This window comes from Cydia fagiglandana, chromosome 5 (genome assembly GCF_963556715.1).
Source record: "Cydia fagiglandana chromosome 5, ilCydFagi1.1, whole genome shotgun sequence".
NCBI classification, from domain to species: Eukaryota; Metazoa; Arthropoda; class Insecta; order Lepidoptera; family Tortricidae; genus Cydia; species Cydia fagiglandana.
The window spans coordinates 13,895,802-13,919,538 of NC_085936.1; the positions used below are offsets into that span (position 1 = coordinate 13,895,802).

Below are 23,737 nucleotides of genomic sequence, written 5' to 3' on the forward strand. Positions count from 1 at the left end.
TAAACGGTGTAAGCATTGTGCAAAAATTCACTGTTTTATACAGAGTATCGACTATAGCGGACAAACTGATGGAAAGCCGTTCGAGGTTTATATCACTAAAACAATACATTTTGTAACAACATACGAAAATATATTTGTACCTTACATTTCACTTGTAACATAATTATATTTTATATTGCATGATGTCATAGCTAGTCTAAAATAGCTTTGCCCAAAAAATTATTATCAATATTTGAAATAATTATCCAAAATCTGGATAATTTGAATAGTAGAAATTTTTGGCCCAAAATATTCTAGACAATTCTATTGTTATAATCCATTTTAAAGAACTTATGATTAATTTAAATTATCAGTCTATTCATATGGAATAAAGTATCTAAATTCTAATACCATTGAGCTATCCCTTACGCTATGCGCTTTTATTGTTGTACCCAATACGTTAGAAAAGGTTTTGTTCGTACCATTGACCTTATAGAGTCCACAGGACAAATTATTATAGGAAATTTAATTGGGTAAAATTATCTCTAGTTGATCGACCCAATTTCAAAATATTGGCGAAATATAAAAACTATACTTGCAAACTATATACAGGGCGTCCCACAGCTATGCCACATGGAGGGAAAGTACCCTGAATATTGTAGATGGAACATTTTACTGAAAGAAGACATTATTTTAATTTTAAAAACAATTTAAACTGCATTCATGATTTTTAAATAATTACATGGTTGAACCGGGAATCGAACCCGCTACACGAGAAAAAAAAAACACCCTGTAGCTTTTTCATCCCGATCGAAAGGCTTCATCATAAGGATTATTTTTTGCTAAATAACATAGTGTCAGAAACTAAAGGAAGACCATGAATTTTAACATTTGATGTGAAATTTAGCGAAATAATCAAAAGAGAGCGGCTTTGTATTCAACAGAATGACACTCATTTTGAGCATTTGATAAATTAAATTGGTTAATTTGAATTAAAAATGTTAAAATTCATGGGTTTCTTTTTATTACCGACACTATGTTATTTAGCAAAAAATAATCCTTATAATGAAGCCTTTCGATCGGTATGAAAAAGCTACAGGGTGTTTTTTTTTCGTGTAGCGGGTTCGATTCCCGGTTCAACCATGTAATTATTTAAAAATCTATGAATGCAGTTTAAATTGTTTTTTAAATTAAAATAATGTCTTCTTTCAGCAAAATGTTCTATCTACAATATTCAGGGTACTTACCCTCCATGTGGCATAGCTGTGGGACGCCCTGTATACCTACTAGGTATAGATAGTATATGCCTTGCTTCTTATGCCAGCTGTACATACTCGTCGAGAAGCTCTCGCCGGCTTCAAAAACTTCACCCAATCAGAGAAGGGCATGGCATGACGAGAAGTATAGCCTATAGGTACTCATCCTCCGCCTGTATCGGGTTCTCGCGAAGAATGTGTACAGCCGGCATAATCTAAGGATGGATTGTAAAATAGTCCTGTTACGTAATAACCAGATGTGTATTCTCCGCGTTCTTCAAGTATTTGTGTTTCTCCGCTTCGAAAAGATCGACAAGCCTCTGTGTGAACTCCGCGTGAACTGCGTCCACTTCAGCGTCGGTTGGTTCCAGGTTCTTTTGGACCTCCATGGGGGTGCCGACTGGAAGAAAATAATCAAATGATTCAGCTGCTAAGACATGGGCTAAAACTATCCTGAGGGTATATATATATATATATATAGTCCTCGCCGGTGGCGACTCCTCCAAATGTTTTTAAAGGATCATGGAACGCTCTAATATGACTTGCGAAGCCAAACTCCGTAAGACGCGACCGAATCCCTCTTATACCTACACCTACAACTCAGCCAGCCAGCTCTATTGCGCACCATGCAATCGCATTTTCAAATCCTGAGAGTAGTTCGAGGGTGTCACTCACCGACAGTGGTGACGGGCGCACGGAGCGGCACCACCCCGAAGTTATATTGGAACACGCCGCGACCCACGGGGAACATGGGCGAGATGCCGGTCCACTTCCTTACCGCTTCCTGTAAATAAGGGGTTTAGACTTATAATTTACCGACTAAAACGTTTGACTACCGATGGTACCCCAAATTGATTTTTTAACACAAAAAATGCGCTCTCTGTAATCGCTTTTCAACAGATTCGTACCATCAGAAATTACAACAACATACGGCCGCTGCGTCGCCAGTTCTCTTCTTTTGAACTTGGCTTGATGTATAATATAATCAATTATGATCATTTCTTAGAAGGATCTTACACAGATGTGACGTCCCACGGTCAAAGGTACCTTATGGCGGGTATGGAGTTATGCATACCCCAGTAATCTACAATAAATAAGCTATCGATAACACAAAAGATCAACCTCCTAAGTTGCGTAGTTACAGAGATATGATTTTTTGAAAATAATGTTGTGAAATGAGCAACTTTACGATAGAGAAGTTTTAAGTTTAGCCGCCTAAAAAACTATGTTCCTGAAGTAAGTTACATAGTTGACTACAAATAATAATACCTTATATATCTGAGATTAAAAAAATGTTGCGACTTGTTCTGTAATGCAAATAGAAACCTTTGATATCGACTGATTTATGTGTATACTAACCAGTCTCTTGAAAATAAAGTTTTATTTCATTTTTACGATTGATTGCAATGAGCTCTCAAGATTTAAATTTTATCTATTAGAAAACGACACTGAGAGACAGTTTAAGCAAAAAACAATACCGATTTAGAGGTAAAAATGTATTTTCTGACTTTTTCATATAAAATCAGAAAATTGAATATTTTTACTTTTAATGTAACACACAATCAATTTTTCTGAGCACATATGAAAGAAATTCTGTCATTCAAATGAAATAAATCCTAAAACCCCAACTAAATACTATATTTAACCCCTTATGCCACTTTAAACTTACATAACAATAACAGTATTTGCTCCATACATTTACGAAAAGGTACCTTATGGAAATAAATCTAATAATACATCACTACAAAACATCAATCACATTGAAGCTTTTATCTTTTATGAATAGAAAATATTAATTTACATTAAACTGCCACAAATTTAATTGGTTCTTCGTCATAATAATCTTAAAAAAGACCAATAATTTGTATGTAATGAAAAGGTACCTTGTGGTTAAGTTACATGATGAGGCATGATGATGATGGAACAGTTACGATAAACTAATAATATTTTGGGGTAAAGATGTTATAAATCGTCTATTTCTTATCAATAATATATTTTGGTTGCCATTGAAGACAAGCGGCATTGAGGTTCAATGACCTTAGATATTCCATAAGGTAATGCGTCGGGTATTGGCATTTTTCAGCAAACCAATGGCTGATTTATTGCATGCGACCAAACCAAATGAAGATTATTCTAGTTAAGAAAGACTTGACGAGAGTAACTTTAGTATAATAGCAGGCTACTTGGATTTATAATGTCGGTCGATGTACGGTTATAATATTTGCTAGGCGCCCCAACCAGAACTGAAATTATCAAATTAGTTTTGCAGAATGCTAATACAGTTCTCTACCAAACTTCTTTTCCCGTATTGACTAGTTTTTTTGGAAATTTTCAACCTTTTTTCCATAAGGTACCTTTTTACTAAACTCTGAGACGACGTTACTAGGCTTATAACTAACTTATAACAAAAATAAAAACAGGTAAACAAACGTTACGCATTAAGGTTTGAGATCACACAATAAAAAAAAATTGAGCATTTTTTCACCTCTTTACAAAACATTTCATAACTCCGAAACTAGAAACCCTCATAAGGTACCTTTTCCCGTGGAACGTCACAGATTAGGTTCTGATTTGTTTCGTGTTAAAAATACTGTCCCATGTGCCCAGAATTCTTTGCACAGACTAATCACGCTTTTGGGTTCGTTATTTTTCTACCTGGAACCATCTCAGCCAGCTGTCCTGAGGGTTGTTCAATGGCCGGAAAACGTCGGGCTCGCCGAATGAGAATACTGGCACGAGGGGCGCTCTGCAAAAAAAGGTAGTCATGTAGGTATATCGATGCTCCGTTAATCGATTACTTGGTAATAATACATTTTTCCGAATGCTCGAATTGCTCAATTCGATTTTTCTAGAACACAAGCGAGTCGTCTTGCTGTAGGTTATTTTGCTAGAGTCTGACTAAGAAAAGTCTGCAGCGGATTTGATAGCCCACGCAGTGCACGTGTTATTTTAAACGTCAAACATCTATGAAATTATGACGTATAATATAGACACACTGCGTGGGCTATCAAATCCGCTGCAGACTTTTCTTGGTGCGACTCTATTTCCGTTTATTACTTCGTGTTCAAAATTTGTCAATTGTTTTATTGTCATAAAAAATAATCTATTAAGGTCAATATTATGATGAAGTGAAGACAAAGAGTAGTAAAATATAATGAAGGACAAACAACTGTTCAATTGTTTGTACCGAGTAAAATAAAAACAATTGAATCAAATTCAAATTGGTTGGTCCGTTCAAATTGGTTTGACTGAACCTCAATAACAAATAAAATAAACAATAGGTAAATGTTATTATAATGGTGGACCAAACACACAAAATCAATAGGCAATTATCGCAAATCTCGGGTCAATAAAATTAAATTGACAAAACACTACTTAGCAAAACAAAAACAGCAGATACAGAGTTATAAATAAGTTGCAATGTTTACTATTTTGCTGATAATGATCCGAGGGTTAATACAAAGGGCGTTCATTTAGATAAAATCATTGAAGTGAACTCCAGCGAATATGATATTCTAATAACAACAATTAATGTAGTTAATATTTGCCAAAACCGATCTCTCCATATCAATACATATATATGGTATCCTAAAATCGGCTTCATGATTCCTAATGAGAAATAACGAACAAATTTTCTATGTCTTAAATCCCCTCTGAGGCTTTGACTGCTTAGCATGACTCCAATAACTTGAAGTCACGCTTGATGACATATTCCCTCACTGCCCACAATTAGACAAATTATACAGGCACTCTTACCCTGACGCCATCGCGATACGGATAAATCCTTTCCTCCTGCTCAAGATGACACTGTACTCCCCAGGGTGGGAGTCCAACGCCTCAGCAGCCCCGCCAACGATCAATGCCACACAGTTCCCTTTATGCTTCTTCTTGTCCAGCAGATGCAACAAACTTTCTCTTGACGATGTGCAAGCGCCCAGCCCAAGGATCAAATCCCTGAAGAACGGTACTAGAAAATGGCCGCCCAAAGTGATCATATTGCAGCTCATTCCAGGGAATATCTTGTAGAAATCCAAGGCGTTTGTAGCGAAAGCCCCGAAGGCCCCGGTGCAGACAACTCCGTGTGGGAAACATGCGAGGAGGTAGTTTCTGGAAGGATCCAGGTCCGCCGTTTTGACGAGCTTGAGCGGGAAATAGTCGCGGTAGTAACGCCACCAGGCCCAGTTTCTTACCCACTCAAACCTGAAAGAGAAAGACATCAGCTTAAAGCTAGGTATACATACCTAATAAACAACACATATTTTGCGGTTTACCGCTCAGCCACCAAACCCAAACCCGCAAGTTGTGGGTTAAATTGAACCCCAGCTCCTATCAATTTGGATGTTTTGAATCTTGGAACTTACGAGTAGGTACAACGTTTTGACATATTTTTCATTTGATATTTACAAACTGCTCTTCAGTTAAATCCTAATATTAAGGCCATATTATTAGTTTATCCTCTGCTTGGAAAAGTATTAAGTACATACGAGTATAATATATAGCAGTTTTGCACTAAGTAGTTTGCCAAAAAACTAACCATTCTCCACTTTTAACGATGCATCCGAGGGATCGCTAACATCAGGAGGAGGACCATCATTCATTCTTTTATTTACTTTAGGCATTGTATGCCTATAAGAGTAACTTAATAGATATAAGTTTTATTTGCAATGCCATACCAGGGCGCCATGTGTTCCACAATTTTTATTGTAACAACTTTATTATGTAGGTACCATGGTTCGCAATAACCGATTACCTAACTATTCTATTCTAACTTTCGAGATAGGGTATACTTACGTGCGTCCCCCTCTAGCCGGCGTGTCAATGTCCCTCAACATCCACACGGAGTACGCGATGGCGAGCCACCAGTACTGCGAGTACAGCAGCTTGAAGAACAGGTAGATGGCGAAGGCTTCCCCGAATAGCACCATGCTGATCCATCCGATAGCGCCGAGGGTCTGGAGACGCCGCGCCATGGGCAGGTCTCGTGGCGCCCATTGTACGCCTAGGGCGTCTGATAGGCTCCTGGAATTAAGTATAATTGGATGTACCTAATGTCGGAAGATCAGCGCTGGAAGTCGCCAGCAACATGCTGAGATGGGACCATTTCGTGACACTTTATTTTTCACTATGTTTTTTCTATGTATGTCTGTTGTCTGTGTACGTGTTTACGAATAAAAAACTATTCTATTCTATTCTAATGTATACGTCTATGGCTAGGGCAGTGAACTGGGTTTAAGGCACTGGTCCCACCGCGAGCTAGTAACTCTAGTAAGCTATGAGCTATCGGCTATAAACACGAACAAAAGATAAGCACTCCCGTGTAAATAAAAGAGACACGGCGATATTTATAGTTACTCGCCCAGCGGTGAGCTATAAATATCGCCGTGTCTCTTTTATTTACTCGGGAGTGCTTATCTTTTGTTCGTGTTTATTTATAGCCGATACCTCATAGCTTAAGGTAAAAGTACGCTTCACCGAACGCTCAATATCCGTCCGTATCACCGAATTTCTTCTATTTTAGGCTATAAGTCGATTATTTACAACTGATATTTACTTGCGTATTTTTTTTCCACGAGTTAAATACCTATCCCTTCCACTATGCCTCAGAGTCGGCCAATTTGTCCCGCAGTTGGGACGTGGCAACTGATCGAAACGGATCGTTGCTGCCGATTGCCACTTTGTATGGGCAACCTTAAAGAAATCGGTAAGAAGTTGCGTATATTTCTTAAGGTCATAAAACCTTTTAAATTTATTTCTGTGTTTCAAAGTATGGTTTTTCAGTGTGACTACTTAATTAGTTTGTGTATTTTAGTAAATTTAATTAATTTAGTGCAGTCATATTATCAGAAATTAAGCTTAATGTGAGTTCGGTGATGAGTACACCGACAATTTGATTGGAAGGTATTATCGAACAGCGTCCAGAATCAGGGAAAGCGTATGTTTTTGAAATTATTTTTTTAATGGTTGATTACGAACTATTTAGATTAACTACCTAATTTCACAAATAACTTAATGTATTTGTAATTTTATGAGCAATTGCCGAACAACAATAACCTATATAGATTATTATAAAACTGCGTTTGAAATGTTCATGTTTTACGACTTTTTGGCATCAAAATAAGGTTTTTGGCAAGACTATTATCAAACAATAATTTTAGATATTTTACGTCAGTATTAGCAAGAACTTTATACATGTACGGTTTTGTAATGGATTCAAGTATTAAATTTAATGATAGATTTGTAGTTATACCACATTGATTACGATTTAAATACTATTTTCAAAATCCGTTCGCGAAATAGGTTCCACATATTTTCCATGTTTCGTTCACCGAACGGCCGTTCGGTGAATGGTACCCATGGTCTCTGCTACCGAACTCATGTTTGCGTTGGCCATGTTTCTATTCGACGTTCATGAGAATATCATCCTTATTACGATAACGGCTAGGTCGATATTTATATGTTTATTTTTTGTGACCATTATTTCAATGCCAGCTTTTCAAACTTTAGACATACTTATTGGACGCCTGATAATAGTCTTGGAATGTGGACAAAAAAACTGAATAGGATAATAAAAATAATGAAGCAACAATATTTTATACAGGGTGGTCCTAGATGTTCAAAAATTTTTTTAGATTCCTCTAGTCGTGGGCGATTGTGATTTTTTAAACTTTTATCTTTTGTTATGAAATTCCGGGGTTCCCATACAGGGTGGCTAAAAATTAACTACATTCCCATTCCCAGGGAGGTTTTGGGATTATACTGAGCAACTTTTACTATGGGACCAACTCCGAAATCGTGAAAAAAATTTTACCCTTCCATAGAAAATGGACCAGCCAAAATTTATGAAACAGCCAAATTATTTTATACATATGCGTACATGTTTTATAATTGTTGCGTACCTTACTTACTGACTTATTTTTCAAAAGTATTTTTCAATAAAAAAGACACGTCAAGATCGCTTACCATCTTTATAATGCTAAAAAACGAAGCATAGTAGGGATTTAATAGTGAACTACTGAAGTTTGAGCACCACTCAACACCATATTTTCATACAATTATTTCCTAGTTCGGTAATGCGGGCTCCCTATTCGGTATAATGTGCAAATCACGTTTCTTAGTTCGGTAAACGGTACAAACAAGGAAATTGGAAGAAATGACTTTAAAAATGTTTTTAATACACGTCCAATCATTTCAGTAATTTATAGGTATGTTTAAATGAGGACAAATTTATCTGTGTTTCTATTTTAGTATTGAACATATTCGTAAGAAAATATCAGAACGAATAAAAAAATTAAACGTAAGTCTAGGGCTTAAGCATTCGGTGAAGCGTACATTTACCTTACTAGCTCGCCTGCTAGCTACCTGAGGATGACCGGGTAAAGTGGAGAAGACTGAGTAGGAAAGCGGACCCTGGCGCTAGGCCGGGAAAACGCTAGGTTGAAGAAATGATAGACAGCAACAGGAAGAAATATTGATCGCATTTTGGAGTCCGATCCGGGGCCTATATGCGCGATATACCGATTGTAACATTGGGGATGGGAATTAGGTCTACTTACTACTTACCCTGGATATGACTTGCTTCTTGGAGTTCTTGACATTTTGTTATTTTTACCCAACAACGGGAGTGGTAAGAAGGATAGTTTATGCACTCGAATAAAAATTACAAAATGCCAATCTAGTGATTAAAACTGCATTTAAATTTGGTATTTTCTTGTTACATTTTGAGATAATTTTAAAATGTTTGGTGAAAATTACATGTTTAATTTACTTAGGAGTTTGTCTATTATAATCGCGTTGGTTTAGCGCCATGACGGTAGGTTAATTTGAACGAAAGTTTCGTAAAGAAAAGAACCCTAAAGATACTTAAGTGTACGAGTACATAACACAATACTTGATAATACAAAAACTTTACTCGGATCTATAAGGTGCGTTGGGGACAGATGGAATATGCACCTAGTTTTAATGAGATGATCGAGCCAATTCTACTGCATGTGTACAACTGTGCATAGGAAGTGACTAGATTACTGTGGACTTACATTAGTGCTTGGCTCAGGCTCACATTACAAAAAAAAAGAAACCTAATTCATAACTTTAATAAAAAAGTAACCTTTTCAAAAAATCTCAGACTCCTTAATCAAAGGAAGTCGAAGTCGAGACACAGACATCAGGCCTATATAGTAGTATACCCTATAATGGGCGTGGAACCAGTAATGGGACAAAAAAACATAATTCCTCTAAAATAAGTATCTAAAAGTAGTTTATAAACACTGGCTGTATATTAACATAAATAAGAGTCCTAGAGCTGTTTCAGTTTGAAGTTTCATTAAATTTGGTTGCTTTTTAAGAAATTGGCGTCAACCCAAAAGCTGTCGTGTCACTGAAAAAAAATACCACTACGAATTCTTAATAACTTCGCTAAGAGAAGTGAGTTAATTTATTAAATTTCAATTAATTAATACTTGATGAAAACTAGAATGTGTTTTGTTAGTTGCATTTACCATGAGATAAGGTATACAACACACTATGTTGTGAGTCCACAGATGTAAAAAAATAGTGGTATTTGGCCCAATCCCATTATAGGAGCTGTAAAACTGCGTACCTCCTATGATGGGACAATTGACAGAATGATGCTTGCCATGCCATAATTTCATGTTTAAACAATACAGAAGTAAAATGTAGTTACGAAATATGTCAATCAGGAGGTATTCTCGGATTTCGGTAAATTAATATCGTTTTTCCAAACTTTTATTTAACTTGCCCTGTTAGTTAGTGTGGGTCCAATCTTGGTAGCTGAATTTGAGCCACTTTTCGATTTCCGATTCAGTTGAAATTTTGTGTAAGTACGTAATTAAGTATGCAAATTGGATGATAATGCAATATTATGATAACATGGACCTTATCTGATGATGGAGACAGGAGGTGGCCATGGGAACTTTATCGCAATAAACCCTAACTAATTGTGTTTGGGTATATTAGAATTGTCTGGATGGATCTAATACAATAATAATTGGCTGTGGAAAGAAAAATACATTCAGCGATAAAAGCTTATACCAAAAATTTATTTTTTTGCCGTAACTTATTCCCCATTTCAATATTTTATACTGATAGAGCAATGTCCATTATAGGGGGCCCATTACTGGATCCACGTCCATTACCGGGGGCCCATTACTGGAGCTTTGGTGTCCATGACTGGAGAAAAAAAGCATAGTTTTAATTAGTGTCCGACCGAAGGTTCGGTTTCGGTTTCGGTTTCGGCCAGTTTCGGCCAAAAAATCATGTTTCGGCTGTAGTTTCGGTTTCGGCCAAAAAACGGCCTTACCTTTCGGCCGGGCCGAAACTTACGAAATGGTACTTCGGAATAAGACCAAAAGTTGGGGAATAAGTAGGACAACAATATTAATACCTACATATTATTAGTGTCCGACCCAAGGTTCGGTTTCGGTTTCGGTTTCGGCCAGTTTCGGCCAAAAAATCATGTTTCGGCTGTAGTTTCGGTTTCGGCCAAAAAACGGCCGAACCTTTCGGCCGGGCCGAAACTTACGAAATGGTACTTCGGAATAAGACCAAAAGTTGGGGAATAAGTAGGACAACAATATTAATACCTACATATTATATTAAGTTTGAGGCCTAATCGTCTTCACGTGTCTAATAAAACAAAAAGGTACTTAAGTATTTTTTACTGCTGTCATCCATGACATTTATTTTTACCGTGATTGTGTATATAAGTTTTTACTGTCTGTAAGTACACGTAATACAGTAAAACCCAGCGCGAAAAATACTTTATTGATAAAACCAAAGGCACTGGTTCATATATATTCATGGGCCGCCTATTTTCTTAAATTTCAATAAAAAAATATTAATAAAAATAAGTAAAAATTTGCTTACACGATCTAGTTTCTGTTATATCTCATTAATTCGACTATAAGTCGAGTAACTGCGTTTACTGCTACACTTATAGCACATGATGTCGCCATGTTTATGGATTTATAGTCCGATGCCCGACTGCATGAAACCCTACCTGATAAAAAAAAATTGAAAAATCCTACTCTGTAGGGGTAGGTAGGGGTACTTTTAGCAGCTTCAACTGCTCTTGGTCGGCCGTGGGTTAACTTGGCAAATTTTGCGCAAATGGCAAAAAAGTGGTACAAATATTCATCAAAAAAACAAAAGTGGTCAGCTACATCCTGTGTTGGCAGGTTCCTGTGTCCGACCGAATTTGTGGTACCAAGTGAGCTACAATTTACCTCATCGAAAAATAGAATGTCACTTGTATGGTAGGATAGCTGCCATTGACTTTTTTTTTAATGCGGACGGATTGAAAACGCTGTCAGGCTAAGGTGAGGCCGACCAAGACATATGTCAACAAATTTAATGTAGGTATTACAATCAGTTGTTTTGATTCTATTTTTCGATGAGGTAAATTGTAGCTGTCACGTGGTACCACAAATTCGGTCGGACACAAGAACCTGCCAACACAGGATGTAGCTGACCAGTTTTGTTTTGCTGTCCTCAAAGGCAGCTATCCTACCATGCAAGTTTCATTCTATTATACGATGGGGTTTTTTTTTATGAATTTTTGTGCCACTATTTTGCCATTAGCGCAAAATTTTCCAAATGAAGCCGCGGCCGACCAAGAACAGTTGATGCTACTAAAAGTCAGCTACCCCTACAGAGTAGGATTATTCTATTTTTTTGTCAGGTAGGGTTTCATGCAGTTGGCCACCGGACTATATTGAAACGTCAACATGGCTGACTTGTGCTGTTAATGTAGTTCAAAACTCTTTAAAAGTACTCTAAGCTGAATACATTTTGAATAAAACCTGTAAATACACTTCAGCTCCTATAACAGCGGTTTGAACCCCATTACCCGAATTATGATATAAGCGCGCTGTTACAGCAGCATTGTGGCCAAATGGTTATTTGATTGCTTTTAATAGGCTTTTATAGCAACAGAGAAGAGAGTTAAGTAACAGTTGTATTAAAGCGCCTTATTCAGACAATTAGCTAATCTATAGCTGTTATATGATTTTAATAGAACAATTATGCTGAATAAAAGTGATTTAGTAGCGCTAACTCAGCATTTATTAAAAGGTGGAATAAAAGTGCTAAAAGATAGTGCTATAAACGTTTATACGACATGATTATAGCACTAATTAGCGAAAATTGCTAAATAGTCGAGTTAACCGCTATTATACGATATATTGGTGCTTCAACAACCGTAACTCGGCTGTTATACGATTACAGGCTGAGTAAATCAATTCTTATACGACTATTTTGCTAGTTGGGTATTGATTCATGTATAGGTACAGAAATTAATTGGTTTATTATAAAACACAATTCCACTAATGAGGGCGCCACTGGACGGTCGGCGCAGTCTTAAGAGGCTGTCAATATCAATCAATACCTATAACGCGCACACTGTCTAATTGTTTCGGAGTGAATGAGTGAATTTACCTCAATTTACTATTGGTTTGTGTTCCACATGTCCTCTACTTCAGCTTAGCCTTTGGCCTCGCTGCGCCATGCTCGGCCTGCGGCCTCGCTTTTTAATACAATGGGCATTGGTTGGAGTCTGTGCTCAACTACTTATCCTGAAGCCTGAAGCACGGCTTTGACTTCCCATGAAAGTTCGCCTCACTGGGGCACTTCGGACTTTTAGGCCCAGCCCAGGTGAAGATTGGTACCCGGCCTTGCGATATTATCAACAAAAAATTTCGCTTTTTTGGTTGACCCTGTATCTACATGTTACCTTGACTGGTAAATGAATAGAGTTAGACTAAGAAAATTCTGCAATGATTTTGATAGCATACGCAGTGCAACTAGTGCAAATGTTATTTATACGTCATAATTTCATAGAAGTTTTGACGTTTAAAATAACGCTTGCACTGCGTGTGTTATCAAAATCGTTGCAGAATTATCTTGGTATAACTCTAGTAATTTTATTAAAAAACTGCTAAAGTGACATCAATTTCAAGGATATTGGGTGTTGACAGCCGCATAATATGTGCATAAAAGAAGTTTTATGACATTTTTTCAACGATTTTAACAAGTCTACAAAAGTTTCGGTTTCGGTTTCGGTTTCGGCCGAAACTAGAGCCAAAGCCGAACATTCGGTTTCGGTTTCGGTTTCGGCAAAAAAACATGTTTCGGTCGGACACTAGTTTTAATTTGTTAAATATGTGGAAACTAATTGCTGTATCTTTGATACAACACGCCTAAAACATGAAAGACGGGTAGGACTTTCATCTTTTAACACGCTAAGCGGTAGACCATTTACATGTATACGGGAAATATCATAAATACTCCAAATTTCCTCTTAAATGTCCCATGACTGGTGCTGTTACTATAACCGCGAAAATCGAAGTTCGCAAATTGCGGGGATTTTTCTCTGTCACTCTAATTACGCCTTCATTGGAGTAAAAGAGAAAGATCCCCGCAATTTGCGAATTTCGGTTTTCGCGGTAGCCGCTCAGAGTAAATATATACCGATACAAACAAGTTAAGGATGACTCACGCTAGACCGTGGTAGCCCCGGACCGGGGCGGGGTGTCCGCTCTGTCATTTTCTATGACGGCTGGTAGGTGATTTCCATAGAAAACGAATCACCGGAAGCTCCGGCCCCGAGCCCGACCCGGTCTAGCGTGAGTCATCCTTTAGATACATATATACGTACCAGAAACCATCTTTAACATGTGCCCAAATTTCGCCAAAATCCATATTTTCACACACTTTTAGATGCAACAACACTCTTGAGCCAAATCAGGCAACAGGACACGAAATGTTCATATGTTTATCAGTCAATAACACTTGTCGTTTAAATACTTCGATATCCTTATCAGGACCACTATCTCTCCGATTGCTGTTTATACTTAAGCCTTATCGCCTTGCACATACAAATAATTTTTGTGTAACGATAATATCCATTTTCGGAAAACTAATTCATGAATAATCTGATATTAGACCCAAAGTCTATGATCGTAAATAGGTATCGTATCAGTAACTATATGAGAGGCCAATAGATTGTGTTTAAGTGTATTTAACTACAGGGGCAGCATAGGAGGCCATATTTGGCCAGATATTTGGCATATTAAATATATCAAGTTTAAGTTTCCAATTTAGATTGAGGGCAGTACCATCGTATTGGCGTGAAGTGTAAATGTCAAGTTAAAGTTTTTAGAGCTCCGCACTAAACTGTGCGCGGAGCTCTTATGGGATCACTTCAGTCTTGTTTTTTTTTACTAACTGAAAAACCACACAATCTTCATCCCTTCTTCGTCACATGAGCACAAAACACAAGGTACCTAATTAATCAGTCTAATCCATGGACATATATATTATTTACGGCCTGACGACCGGTCTGGCCTAGTGGGTAGTGACCCTGCCTGCGAAGCCGATGGTCCTGGGTTCGAATCCCAGTAAGGGCATTTATTTGTATGATGATACAGATATTTGTTCCTGAGTCATGGGTGTTTTCTATGTATTTAAGTATTTGTATATTATATAATTATATCGTTGTCTGAGTACCCACAACACAAGCCTTCTTGAGCTTACTGTGGGACTTAGTCAATCTGTGTAAGAATGTCCTATAATATTTATTTATTTAGATTATATCGTCGGTCTAATTACGGTCCTAATTCCGGTCTAGTGAAACTAACCGTGAATCATTCAAAACTGTTACATGGGCAGAGTTCGATCTATAGCTTGTCTGTTATCGTTAATTCGTAACACATAGTCCTGTAGCGCTGGCTATATTTTGAGCCCTAACTTAAAGTAATATTAAAGTCAATTTTTTTTTCGCTTACGAATGCTGTTTTAAGTTGTTAATCTTACATTTTGTTTTGTGTCACAGATATTATTTGCTTTTTAAGTTATTTAATAATTTGTGGTAATTATTTTTATTTTGAATTATTTTGGAGAAAAGAATATTCGAGAGAAAACATGTAACTGTGTCGCATTTAGGATAGTTTTTTTAATGTGAAAACATAGTTTGTGTCAATTACGTCCATTGCAATCGGATACTATGTCATACTATTCAAAATTACTCAAAAAATAATTAAAGTTAAAAAAAATTGCTGACGTCGCATTTAATCGTGTCAATATGTACATTACATGTTTTTGTGTCTTATTGAGGCACAGCTTCATAAGATTTTTGATAATTTTGTTCTAACAAGCTATTACCATAACAAAAGAATATTAAGGTTACTAGAGTTCACATCTTATTAATATAAAAGGCGGGATAAATAAGAAATATGAAGTTGTGTCACTTTCATCCACTGCATAAACAAATAATACAAAAATAATGTTCGCGTTCATACGACGCTAGCGGGTGGCTCTTAACGGGCAACGCGGGCCATGCACGGGGAGCGGGCGCGGCGGGCGCGGCGCGACCTTGGCGTGACGGCGGGTAAGGGCCTCTCTCTAAAAACCACACGTTGCGTACGCAACGCATGTTTACTTCGCCTGCGTGCCAAATTAACGCAACTTATGCAAAGTTATACTACTACAAAGAGAACTTATAAATATTGTACAATGTCACCATTTAGCAAAAGAACTGTAAGTAAGTACATCTTATTGCGAGAATTAAGGTCTGTTTATATCTATACACATTACGGTTACGCATCATATACTTGTGACAATGACAGGGAAAAGGTACCACTTGAGTAAAATTTGCTTATTAATACCGTGACTTGAGGTAACTTTCATTCTTTGATAAAAATATTACTTCTTGAACTTAATTTATATTAATGTTATCAATATTTTGATTTCTATATCTAATATCTAATCAAGTCTAACTTCAATATACCTTAATTATATGGACTAATCAATTTTAATATAATCATTTTTTTTTCATTATAAATAGCACAAACCAGTCTTTCCATATTTAATGTAAAGTATGCACATTATTTTTTTAATGTATTTTTTGTTCTTAGCATTTTTTATAATAGATATTATTAATTATGTACTCGTATTGAGGTTATTTAATGCCTGTTTATTCTGATGTTTTGAATACATTTACCTTAAATAATAATTACCAACACTTTTGATAGTTCAAGCTTCTTGGATAATAATTACCTTTGGGTTCAATTGGCGTAAAGGACATTTTGGCGAAAATGAGTTATATCCACTACCGTAGCCTCAAAGGGCTTAACTGACAAAACGCCAGGATATCTTTCCAGGAGAGCCAAAAATCAGTTTTATTTTGAGAAAAAAATCAGACCTTTTTTTGTTTGTTTGAATTAACTGATGCCTGTATGTGGCTTATTCCTAACTTTTTGAGGTCTTTAAACTGATTTCTTGGATACAATGCTTATTTACAAAAATAGCATGTCCGTTACGCCAAAAAACACGACTATTTTTAAAAAGGCGTCCCTTACGCCTCTTCTTTAATGTTTATCTTATCAGAAAAAGGGCGTAATGTACTAAAAATTAAACTGTTTTAGTACCAGTTGGCGTAAATCCAACAATTTCGTTGCAATATTCGCAACTTGCATTTAGGGAACACTATACTTCTAAATACTATAATTTACATTTTTTTTCTGAAATTTTATAGAGATGTATGTATTTACTGTCAAGTTTTCCCCATTTTTGTTATTTTGGATACTTAAACGTGGAAAAGGTCGTGTTTAAGAAAACAATGTTTTTTTACACACTACAAAAACAATGTTTTTTTTTTTATATTACTTCAAGTATATTAATTAAATTAAATTTGGTAGGTGAGAAGAGATCTCTGCCAAAAAACAATTGAAAACCGAAGGGGAAACATGTTGGGGCACCTGATACGTCACGATACTTACATAAAGTCTATAATTGAAGGCAGAATAGAAGAACAGAGAGGCAGAGGAAGACCGCGACGTGCATATATTGACCAGGCCAAAGAGAAAATTAATGTAGTGACGTATCAGGAGCTCAAAACAGTGGCAGAGAAAAGAACGGAATGGCGAATACTCTACCGACAAGAGCTAGGCTCTTAAGAACAATGATGATGATGATTACTTCAACAGAATCACTGCTGTCCTACCATTTATACAGGGTGTCCAGTAATTAATGGACAACCTTCCAACCATCGACAGGGCACCTTAGGCTGGTCCAGAAAATGCACTTATAGGTTTAGTAAAAGTTTCGTGGTTTTCGAGATAAATCAAATAGGCCTGCTAACCGAACCGATAGGCAATACAGTTTTTCCATAGCCAAGGTGTATTTTTAGAAGACCTTAATCCAAAAAAATACATTGTACTCTAACATTTTTAAGAAGTCTGATCGCTTGTGGTGAAAAAAAAAACGTATGGAGAACAGAGTGGCCAACTTTCTTAAAAATAGTTTATCTAATACTGATTCTAAAATGGTATCACACATGCTATTTACATTTCTACAAACAAAGATATGGCCTAGATGGTGATTAAAGTGAAGTATGGTGCTAACTAGTAAACAGACATAAAAGTGCGATTATCTCGAAAACCACGAAACTTTTACTAGACCTATAAGTGCATTTTCTGGACCAGCCTGAGGTGCCCTGTCGATGGTTAGAAGGTTGTCCATTCATTACTGGACACCCTGTATATATTGATATACAACAATTTGTAACAAATTAATTTTACTATAGAAAGTATTATGCGTTATTTCTGTTTGTAATGTTAATTGGATTATAAATTTTACTTTTACATACTAAAGTACTATTAAGTACAGTAGTAGTTTTGAAATTTCGTATGTCTATTCAGTAAAACTTATTGAATATGATCGCATATTTATGACATTATATTAGAGAAAAAGGCATGCGGCCAGGCTTACGTACTTCTATAGATTTAAATGCAAACGTTATACCTAGACAGTAACTTTCATAAGGTTAATTCTGTAAATCAGGGTTTAAACAAAAAAATATTAATATTACGTCTTAATTAATATTACCAATGACCCAGTCACAAACAAAACTAATAGTTATCAGTCTAACTTTAATTAAACGCCGTAATTATCATTTGAATATAGTCATGTTTTATTATTTTTATAAAACTGATGAAAAAGTACTAGAGATGCAAGGGATAGTTGTTTGGCCGGATACCGGATATTCGGCCTGACTTTCAGCCGAATATCCGGTATCCGGCCGCCGAATATCCGGTCTATACCTACGTTTCGGTTTTTCAGGTGCGCATTCTGCAGGTTTGACCTGTTTCCTAGTAAACGTTTGCGCACACTCATTTCTAGGTTCGAAATTAGTGCGCGTACAAGTCAGTGGAATGATTAAATTGTTTTAAAATAATAAATAAGTACGATTATGACCGTGTCTGTTTCTTAAATCCAATTTTATTACTCCGAAATCAAGCAATGTTACTATCCGGTATCCGGCCGGATAGTAAAATAATAGCCGGATAGGCCAATACCGGATAGTAACCGGATATCCGGTGCATCTCTAAAAAGTACCCACTAGTTCAGTTTAAATTGTCAAAATTTTGTAACCCTATAAATAAAGCAATGAGCACATGAGCAGGTAATGCAAGTACCTACTTAACAAAAAAATTGACAAGGAAAGTAGGTATAACTAGGTCATCCCACTTAAACACAAAAAAGCAACAATTATAAACCCGATATTATACATAGTATGGGGGCGCGGGCGTATCACTTACATTTAATCTCTCTCTCGCATAAATATACAATAGTTGTACATTAGTTGTGGGCGTAACGTACATTTAGCACTCAAAAATTTCCGATGCAAAGGGGCGTATCGTACACAAAGTTGGGAGTTACGCCAAAATGTCTCACAACATTTTTTTGAATTGGCAGATACGGCCAAATGCGTTAGAAAACTGTGTTCAAGCATTGTTTTTTAATAGGGCTTAACGGACATTTTTTTCAAGTTATCGATACGTTAAATATACTAAGTAGAAAAAAATACTGAGTATAACAGCATTTTTGCAATTTGTCCCTTACGCCCTTTGAGCCTACGGTAGTCGTTATATACAGTTTTGTTCAGAATTCCAAGCGCTTTCGTTCTGTATAGTGAAAATTTTTATATCTCTTAAAAAGTTGCCTTTACGACCCAATTTTTGCACTATGAGCTTGCACTAACAGCTTATCTCAAGGGGCGTAAATGAACAATTATAAATTATAAATTCATAGATATTATCGTTAAGGTTACCGCTAAATATAAATATGATTGTAAATGACTTACATGTCTTTTGTCGTCCTTTAAGCCCTTCATTTGTCTTGATGATTTTTCATATCGTATCTCGTATGGTCAATATGGTCGTAAAGGACATATTTTACTATTGACAATTATTATTTTACTTGCCCTTTATGACCCGCCCTAAAATGTTTTTACCATAAGTATAGTATGAAGCGAACAAGGTTGTAAAGGAATTTTCTAATATTTGTATCGTTTACTACCACGAATTAGTTTCTAAACTCTACATTTAAAACAAATAACATGGACTTAGCGGTGTATAATAACAAATAAATACAGGGTGATTCAGGAGACGTGAGCAGGACTAACACTGCGCATTTCGCAAATTATAATCAACTGTTTCGTATCAGTATTAGTGAGGTTAACGTAAATTTTTTAGTCGTGTTGAATAAAAAAGTTATTAATTTATTTACGACATGCATGGTCACCCTAGATTAGAATGCTAAACTACCGATATTCTGTGTCAAATTGAATGTCATCACGGTCTGGTTACTTTTGAAAACTCGTATCTCACTCAAGTTTGACAGTTTATTTTATTCGTAAAACGCTGTCATTACGGTTAAAGAGAGGTTTTATGTTTATTAATTAGGTCCTGTAGGGTGACCACGATTGTAGATAATTAAATTTGCCCTCACCAAAAAGTAAAAAAATAAGAAAAAGTGTGGTTGATTCATCTAAATACGACGGTGATCGATCAATTATCAGTTACTGAGTGTGCAGGATTAGTCCTGCTCACGTCTCATGAATCACCCTGTATAGTCCGGTGGCCGGCTGCATGAAACAAACCTCATCAAAAAATAGAATATACCTTCCCTGTAGAGGTACCTGACATTTAGTAGCTTCCAACGCACTTGGTCGGCCTAGGCTTATTAACCTGGCAGATTTTATACAAATGGCAAAAACGTTGGACAAAAAGTCATCAAAAAAAACCTCATCGAAAAATAGAATGAAACTTGTATGGTAGGATACCTGACCTTGAGGACAGTAAAAAAAAAGTGGTCGGCCTCACCTTAGCCTGGCAGTTTTTGCAGTCTGACCAGATTTATTGGGTCACGTGAGAGCTACAATTTACCTCATCGAAAAATAGAATTAAACAAACGGATTATAATAGCTAAAATAAGCCTGTTGACGTATGTCTTGGTCGGCCTCACCTTAACCTGGCAGTTTTTGCAGTCCGACCAAATTTATAAAAAAAATTACACGCTTTATAAATCACAAAATTAGCAATACATTGAGTCTTAAAATAACCTTAAAAAGTGTACTAAATATCAAATAAAAGTTATTTTTAACAGTCGCTGATGTGACATTCTCATTCAAAAGGTAGGGACCACTTTGTTCTTTACCATAAAGACGAAATTTTATTGTATCTTACAATCTTATTGTACAAATAACCTGTCAGAGTGTCCTTATGGCAAGGATAAAGTAAGGTACCTTTTGATTGCGAACGTCAAGAATGTTGGTCAGTATGAGGAGCCTACATTTTAGTTTTAAATATACTTACAACATACCTACTCCCACACTATGAAAAGATTTAATATAATAATTATGCCTCCGAATGAAATAAATACACTGTAATGGCTCCTCCACACGATGGGCCAACGCCGGCCACTCCAAGGGACGCATTTATGTGTTAGAGGGAGCAAGTAGCCGGCGTTGGCCCATCGTGTAGAGGAGCCATAATGTTCATCTAACAAGCACCCTACCCGCGTAGGTAGCCTTCCCCGCGTACGCCGTTCATGGAAAGTTTTATTTTGCCAAATAGTAAAAAACCGTTGTTGAAAATGACCCAAATTATGAATGTTGTCTCGATGTGGCATTATAATAATGTAGACGTAAACTTAATAACATGATTTTTTTTTGTGGCAGATACATGATGTTTATAAGAAAAAAAAAGATTAAAAATAAAAGCGGTGGATGAATTTGACACACATTTGTTTGAATAACATATTATAATATCCTGTGAAGTACAACACTTCACTTACCGACTATAATTTTATTTTAGGCATTTTAGGTTCACTATTAGGTATTTATTAAATGTCATTATACCCGTGGATGAAAATGACACAAAATGCGTGTGTACGTCGGAAGCCACTTTGCTTTTACAGGGAAACAAAGAATTTCATCTCGAATATTCTTTTTACCGAATGCTGTTTAAAAAAAGAAATACCTAAATTTCTACCTAAGCAAATACCTAGGATGACACAAATTATTATTATTAGGTTTAGTGTGTGGTCTGAAAACTATATGTAAAAAATAGGCAACATTAATAATCTTATAACTTCAAAAGTTATTGCTATCGGACTAACAATGACTAGGTAGTGTTTAACCGTCGATAAATGACGCATAAAAGAATAAACTTATAAGAAAACAAGAATATCGTCACCGATAGTGGCTGACCTTTCATCTTAGTAATAAACAGGCGTCTAACAACTAAAATGACCTATTCTCCACGTTGCAATTAATTCAGATAGCGCTGGTCATCTCACGTTTAGCAAAGAGCCATTGTTTGTAGAAGAGGTGTAATGCCTAAAGAAAAAATCGTAGGTACCCCGACTTTGTTAGTAGTTTGCACTTTATGACGCTAAGTATACATATATATTTTGTGGTAAACAAATTTTCAAATATCAACTTTATTATATACACAGCCAGAGCAGACAGAGTCACAGATTTGTACGGATTAGCTGTCAAATCCGAAGCACGATTTTATCTCTTTACACATCGTATGAAAGCAATGATACTTTGCGTTTAATCTTGAGTTACAACCAATTATGGACGTGACGTGTAAAACAGAATTAACCCACTTAGATATCAGCCGTTCTTACCTACAGTTCCACGCATAGGTAGATAAAATCATGGCTGGTGTTGTAATGAGTTACAACAATAAATATACTTAATGCAATATCGCAACATAGTTGTAGAGTTAATAGTTACTTACCCAGAGTTTTGACAGCTGAAGTAGATCGCGCTAAATGATCCCGAACATTATGCGATAACATGAATCGCAGTCCATTTTACAACGGCGAACTTACGTACAGAGCCATCTACTTCCTCAGTCAAAATAGCTGCAGCATTATGTTGGCAATAAACCGGGACAATAATTGACGACCTGCAACTCTACTGGCAGTTCATTTAATTTTTACAGGTACATGTTTATGTTTGTATAAGTTATACACTTTTCGCCTTATTACAAAGGTAAGGTGCAAAAGTGTAAACATATCTTTGACGTCGACTGTACTTAGTTCATTATTTTCAAAATATGACAACACACACAAGTATACTGATAAAGTGATAAACGATCCTGTATATCATATATACAGGGTGTTACTGACCATGGGGCTTTAAATCCAGGGCTCGATTCTACTTGCTAAACTGAGCTACTTTTATCATGGCACCAACCCCGAAATCCCAAAAAAAAATTTTACTTTTTCATACATTTTGTCTGATCAGATGTCGACGTTTTTTATGGAAAAGCCATAAATTTTTCCCCGATTTTATGGTTGGTCCGATAGTAAAAGTAGCTCAGTTTAGCGAGTAAAATCAAGCCCTGGAATTAAAGCCCGATGGTCAGACACATACTTTATGTATGTAGGTATTATGTAATAATTAAAGTTATTAAGAAATACCCACCTACTAATATAAATAAAATAAGTTTAGTGTTATTTTCCGTCTCTGATCCCGATCTTTACATTAGGTACATTTAATACGCAGTTTTAAGGTAAACCGGCTATCAATGAGAATTTTTTACGAGTAGGTACCTATGTTATGAAGAATAATCAGGACTTAGCTTATAGCTTAATCCATGCTGAGTAGGTATTATAGATATTTTCCGAATAAATACGGAGGTGGGCCTATTAATTTAGTAAAAATGCTTAAGTTCCTAATCAGTTCTAACTTTATAAAAACAAAATTCTTCTACGACCGTAACTAATACAAAAAAAATCTAAAAAATAACTTAACACCGATAGTTAAAGTTACAAAAACTTACGCACTTGAAAGGAGTTGTAATCATTTCCATTGCTCCCACGTGAACGACACTGCGAACTGTTGTAGAAATATCTTGTTTGTCATAAAACCAAGCAAACGGCGGCGCGCCGCGACTCCCACTAACAAACTGAACTAATAACAATGAACTTTATCAACACATGTTGTATTGTACGACTTTAGAACTCGTTTTATTAGGTAGTTTTAATCTAGATACTACAAGTGATCACCAAGATGTTTACGCGGTCCCGGCTTCCGTAATTACACTGAGTCTGAGATAAAAATACACGATTACCTATGGCGGTACTAACAACAACACTTAACTGACCATTGATAGATCTTATACCTTGGC

The 23,737-nt window shown here is 36.2% G+C and overlaps 1 protein-coding gene across 2 annotated transcripts; it reads right to left on the reverse strand.

Annotated features, from left to right (window-relative positions):
- Positions 1 to 108: 108 nt before the first annotated feature.
- On the reverse strand, positions 109 to 23,434 carry LOC134664524 (2-acylglycerol O-acyltransferase 2-like). 2 transcript variants are annotated; one of them, XM_063521216.1, is made up of 6 exons: positions 23,394 to 23,434; positions 6,027 to 6,254; positions 4,992 to 5,435; positions 3,891 to 3,981; positions 1,911 to 2,019; positions 109 to 1,635 (listed from the first exon to the last, which is right to left on the reverse strand). In XM_063521216.1, exons 1-6 carry the CDS (start codon positions 23,417 to 23,419, stop codon positions 1,478 to 1,480), a joined length of 1,056 nt encoding a protein of 351 aa, XP_063377286.1. In that variant the 5' UTR covers positions 23,420 to 23,434; the 3' UTR covers positions 109 to 1,477. The 2 variants fall into 2 exon arrangements, with proteins under 2 accessions (XP_063377286.1, XP_063377285.1); XM_063521215.1 differs by lacking the exon at positions 23,394 to 23,434 and adding an exon at positions 8,796 to 9,027.
- Positions 23,435 to 23,737: the final 303 nt, after the last annotated feature.

Coding starts and splice junctions, on each gene's coding strand:
- LOC134664524 (XM_063521215.1), bottom strand. CDS start 8,830: ATGTCAAGAACTCCAAGAAGCAAGTCATATCCAGG. Junction 6,255..8,795: donor AGAAGCAAGTCATATCCAGG/GTAAGTAGTAAG, acceptor ACTTAATTCCAG/GAGCCTATCAGACGCCCTAG. Junction 3,982..4,991: donor CGTATCGCGATGGCGTCAGG/GTAAGAGTGCCT, acceptor CTTTTTTTGCAG/AGCGCCCCTCGTGCCAGTAT.